The following is a 5,357-nucleotide window of genomic DNA, read 5'->3' on the forward strand; positions in this document are numbered from 1 at the left end:
ATGTCAGGCCTGACCAGCTGGTAAGTAAGAGACGCGAGCCGATCTACCTGCTGTGGCTGAACTCACAAGAAAGTAGGATTACCGTAATTGGGGCCATTAAGGTAAGTAAGTCAGTGAATGGTGGCAGCTCTGTGCAGGATACCATGAGCTTACCATACAGTCCCACCGACCAACACAGTCTCAACCTTTCAGAAGTAAGACCAAGGATTCTGAGGGTGGATGTTTCATGGAAGTATGGAGGGGTGGGAGTGAACAGGAGTGAGATGGAGGTGAGGGGTGCCGGGGGGGGGGGGGAAGGAGAAAGAAGAGAAGATGAAGGGTAGGGGAAAAAATAATGGGACTCATGTACACACATATACACACGCACACACACACACACACACACACACACACACACACACACACACACACACACGCACACACACACACACACACACGCACACACACACACACACACACACACACACACACACACACACACACACACACACACACCTGCTGCAAGACAAAGAGACAAGGCATCAGACTGCCAAAAACCATAAAAACCTTTCTTCTATTTGCCTCCTCAAACTACTAAATCCACTTGTATTCCTTTTCTCCCCAAGTAGTTATATAATTCTCTCTCGGACAGATTCAATGTCTGCATGTCATAGATCCTTGTTGACAGACAATTCACCAGCCCTCTGTGTGAAATATCCCTGTGCTTCATTCTACCTCGTGTGCGATTAAATATGTCTATTCGTGCCGAACTTACCTGCTTTGCTTCCTCTTTTTTCACTGCTGGATGTACACCATCTGGTCTTGTGAGTCTGATATACTCTTAACTTCTCTTGCTGTCTCATAAATACTACAGCACTCCTTTCGATCTCCTTCAGCTACATTTCATCGCCCCAAAAGTTTAATTCTGTTTCTGCAAGAGTGTTTAATCTTCTCCTGTGTCGATGGTGTTGAAATAAATAAAACTTAATCTCTTGTAAATTCTAAGCCTGTTAGTTACAGACACCGTCCTCGTTGAATCAAATCTCAGCCACTGCGACTATAAAAGCATTCTTCCTGTGGAAGGTTGCTTCTAACTCATCAATTTTAATGTCCAGACTCCTGGTGTTTGTGTGTGAAATGATGACCCAATGTGTCCATTACATGCTCCACTTTCCAATGGAGTACGTGTTGAACCCCAGCCATTCCACGGGGTGACTCGTCTCACTTTCTGTTATATCTTTTCTTGATGATCACTTGATAAAAAAACAGAATCAAAAAGAGGATTCAAAGATCAGGTCAGCGTACAGGACAGTAAACATTCTCTGTTTATTTGCTGATGTAGCAAAAAGGGGGAAATAAACAAGTCTTTACATAACAAAAAAGGACATTTCTTAGAGTTGTGCTTGAAAAAAGTCTAAATATAATATATTCATATAAATGTTCCATTCATTTTCGTTTTCTTAAATAAGTGCAGATTAAGACTCTGTACAGGGCATGTGGCCAGGCCATATGATCATTTACAATAATAATAATAATAATAATAATAATAATAATAATAATAATAATAGTGTGGATAATGGGATGATTACAATACACGTTTTCTGTGGAATGTCATGGAATTCCAAAAGACCAATTTGAACTCTTTACGGCTTCCCCTTGCAAGGAACGAGCCATTGCGAGTCACCAAAAGCGTGAGTTTGAAACTCACGAAGCATGTATTTCAGGAGTAGTGATGACCTCCTTGTTCCTTCATTTATGACTTTTATTTAAAAAATTTTTAAATCTTCGCCATGCAAATTCGAATCGCTATAAAATATCTTGCAGAAATATGTCCCACGTCCCTCCCCCGATCCCTCCTTGACTGGTTTATTAATAATAATTACGACTGTACAAGCATAGTGAGCCTCGCTCACCAGGGGTGACCATATTGCGCTCAATATGGCAACACAAACTTTCTCATATGAATTATACAAGTACAATAAAGAGAAAATTAACAAGCATCGAATGTGCAAAAAGTAACAGGGTTACAAAAGCCCACCGGAGGCCAACTCTTGTCAAAGTACCAAACTGCGCTAATTGTATATGTCCGCGCATCTTGTAGCAAGCACAACACTACTGAGCCTGTTATCCTCTTGCTGCAGGTGAGAATGTGAATGTCAAAAACGACGGGTATCCAGGAGGAATGTAGGAGGAAGACAAAGGAGTTGAGCAATGCGAGTCGAGAGTATACGCCTCAAATTGGGAATGGGAGAGAGGGAGGGACAAACGAAGTGAGCAAAAAAAGGTCCACTTTCTTCACTCTGTTGCTCTCGCATCAAACTCAAATCCCGACCCCCACACCTGCCTCCTTCACTCCCGTTGTTACTCTCCGAGTTACAATTGTCCAATAAGAAAGGCAGGCAACATTGGCGGCGACAACACGAGAACTCGAGGGCATGCGCTTGTACAGGCCGGGCAGAATCGGCTGATGCAAAAATCGCTATATATTTTCACATGCCTCATTACATGGTGAGCGCTGCTCCATGAATACCTCTGCTCTACTACCCTAGCCACCACGGTTCCATCCCCCGGTTATCAATGGCAGTTGCAGCAGAATTAGGGTGACCTCACATCTGCTGCCGTCGATGGATGCGCTTTCATTTCTGTGCAAGTTCCGTTTAGAGAAGGAACAGCACTGTGCAAAATGCAGTCTTCGTCTTTACCATCTACAGAGCTTCGTACTGGCTGCTCACGCAGCCTGCCATCCTGACCCACTTCTTCATTGGTGTGAACCCATGTGAATGGCGGTGCAGCAAAAAAAAAAGAAAAAAAAAAAGAAATGAAGACTTCTGCGTTTTGCAGAAAAAAAGAACAACTCAATATTAGCTGCAAGAAAAAATATAATTAAATATTGAACATAGACAGTAGGAGGTAACAGAGTCCAGTAAAAATGTGAAGATGAAGGAGTTATCGGGCACTTTGGAAGCGGTCATTTGTTGGGTCGTACTCCCCTTGCTTCGTGTCAATGATGAAAAGGCTCTGAAGGATGACTGATCATTGGGTGAAGAGTTCAATTCTGGGAATAAATCACAATGCGCAAAGGCCGGAGAGTGCCAAAAAGGGCAAACAGAACAATGATCACATTTTCATTGTGAACTGTTGCTCATTCATTTGTTGATCACATCCAAACAAGTGCCGGCCACGTGAGGAAGTCAGGAAGGGGCGGTTTACAACGATGGACTCCATTCGATGGCAATCCACTCCGTAGAGTTGATCGTTTCTCCGTACTGCATCTAATCTCATCTCTTTACCCCCCCCCCCCCCCAACGCTTCTCTCCACAGCCATAGCTCCTGCTTCGCATCGTGGTGGCGTCTGTACAAGCCAAATAAATTTTCCAGGAAAAAGAAGGCTTCATAAGACGGATAAAAAATGATGCTTTGGCCTGGGACAGTTCGGTGATGTATGGAGTCAGATATTGCTCCCTTTCCCCCTTTCCAAGAGCCAGCCGGCAAATTTGTCAAATTAATACATCAGGGGCCGTTAGGGTGCGGCCGGGCGGTTGACTGAAGCACTTCGAGCTCATGGAAAAGAACGATTTATCAATGCAAACTTAATAACTGCTATTTCCATCTAACTAAAAATCAATATTTCATTACCAAATTGTGAGCGGGAATGAAGAGAAATGGAGCGGCGGTGGCAAGGGGCCCGTGGATTGCTAGGATGTTGAGACAAGCTGATGCATCGCAAGCCGACAGGGCAAGGGCGCGCGCCCAGCGCTCCCTCGTGCCTTCAGGAACGCCTTTGCTGCTCCGACCTTGAAAAGAGAGAAAGAAAAGGCGAGGCACAGGGTAAGGCTTGGAAAGGTGTCAAGGAAAGCGTGAAAGACCTCAATGAAACATGCTTTTTACCGTGGTGTAAATTTTCCTGTTGTTATTTATGATTTGATCATTCAGGAAGTTCATAAAACTGTGTACAGTGAATAAAGTGGTCTTATTAACGAGATAATTATGTACATTTCATCATAATGAGAATTTTAACTTTACATACTTGTGTGTAACAATTCATCATGAAGTAATGAATACAACTGGAGCAAATCGCTCAGTAAATTCCATGAAGGTAGCAAAGTCTTCCAACCAAATGGCAACGAAACAAATTGTGACCTCACACATCACACACGTGTTGATTAACTGAGCAATTGCTTGATGCTCAAAATTATATATACATTCATTGCTGTATATATGTGTGTGTATATATACACACACACATATATACAGCACTGAATGTATATATAATTGTGAGCATCAAGCTTATATATATATATATATATATATATATATATATATATATATATATATATATATATATATATATATATATATATATATATATATATATATATATATATATATAATGTTGTGGTTGACGAAATTCGCAAACCACCATTGAGGTCCCTTAGGTGAGATATATCTGTAAGTATATGTGTAGTTAGGCCCAAACCCGTTGTTTCGAGGGAATAAATGTCATTCATTCGGGCTGCGACCCCTCTAGATAGCCGTTTTTCTTTTACTATCTTTATTTTGGACCAGCCGCCATTACCACCATTATTACCACCACCAACCACGTCTCAACAGCCATCACACAACAACCACCAACCGCAACGCCGCTTCACAACAACAGCCACGACCTTTACCGTCACAACTCGCCCTCGCAACCATCGCATCACCGCATTCCCGCGCCGCTTGTGGGTACCGATACTGGACTCGTGCAGGGCGCGCACCGAGCAGCGGGTGCAGAGGCACAGCCTTTCCGAAGAAAACGGATCAAAAACGACTCACGCCCACTTCTGTTCCGTCCTATCGGTGAGCGTGGGGCGATTTGGCCCCGCCTCCAGGTGCGTCGGAGTAATATCGCTATCTGCAAATTCATGGATCAAAAAGCATTCATGCCCACTTTTCCTCGGTCCAATGGGGAGCCAGCCAGAGGTGAAGGGTCGAAGGCGAAGGAGCGAGGCCACGGGGGCTATAAAGGGCCGCGTTCGCTCGTAGTTGAGTTGGGAAGAAGAAGAAGAAGAAGAAGAAGAAGAAGAATAAGAAGAAGAAGAAGAAGAAGAAGAAGAAGAAGAAGAAGAAGTAGTAGTAGTCAGTCAAGTGGAGTTCGAAGTTGAGTTGGGAAGAAGCAGTAGTAGTCAGTCAAGTCAGTTCGGAGTTGAGTTGGGAAGAGCCAGTCAAGAGAGGAGTCGGAGAAGGCAGTTGGACGGAGCTGTGGAGAGTTGGAGAGGTGGAGGCGGCGAAGGCAGTCGAGGGGGTGCTCGTGTCAGAGTCGGGGAGCTGCGGAGAGGAGAGGCCGGTAACGCGACCGAGGTCGTGGTGGAGACGCTCGTCGCGGGACCCGAGCCAGG

The 5,357-nt window shown here is 44.1% G+C and overlaps 1 protein-coding gene across 7 annotated transcripts in view; it reads right to left on the reverse strand.

The window, feature by feature from the left end:
• Window positions 1-1,291: 1,291 nt before the first annotated feature.
• LOC147027593 (teashirt homolog 3-like) overlaps window positions 1,292-5,357 on the reverse strand; it is a 251,356-nt gene continuing 247,290 nt past the window's right edge. For all 7 annotated transcript variants that reach the window (XM_085877123.1, XM_085877124.1, XM_085877129.1 and 4 more), the window contains one exon: window positions 1,292-3,773. In XM_085877123.1, the coding sequence (XP_085733249.1) occupies window positions 3,749-3,773 (25 nt within the window). In that variant the 3' untranslated portion in view covers window positions 1,292-3,748. The remainder of the gene's footprint in view (window positions 3,774-5,357) is intronic.

The sequence above is a fragment of the Eptatretus burgeri genome, chromosome 4 (genome assembly GCF_056783735.1).
Source record: "Eptatretus burgeri isolate ZD-2024b chromosome 4, Ebu_testis_v1, whole genome shotgun sequence".
Lineage (NCBI taxonomy): Eukaryota > Metazoa > Chordata > Myxini > Myxiniformes > Myxinidae > Eptatretus > Eptatretus burgeri.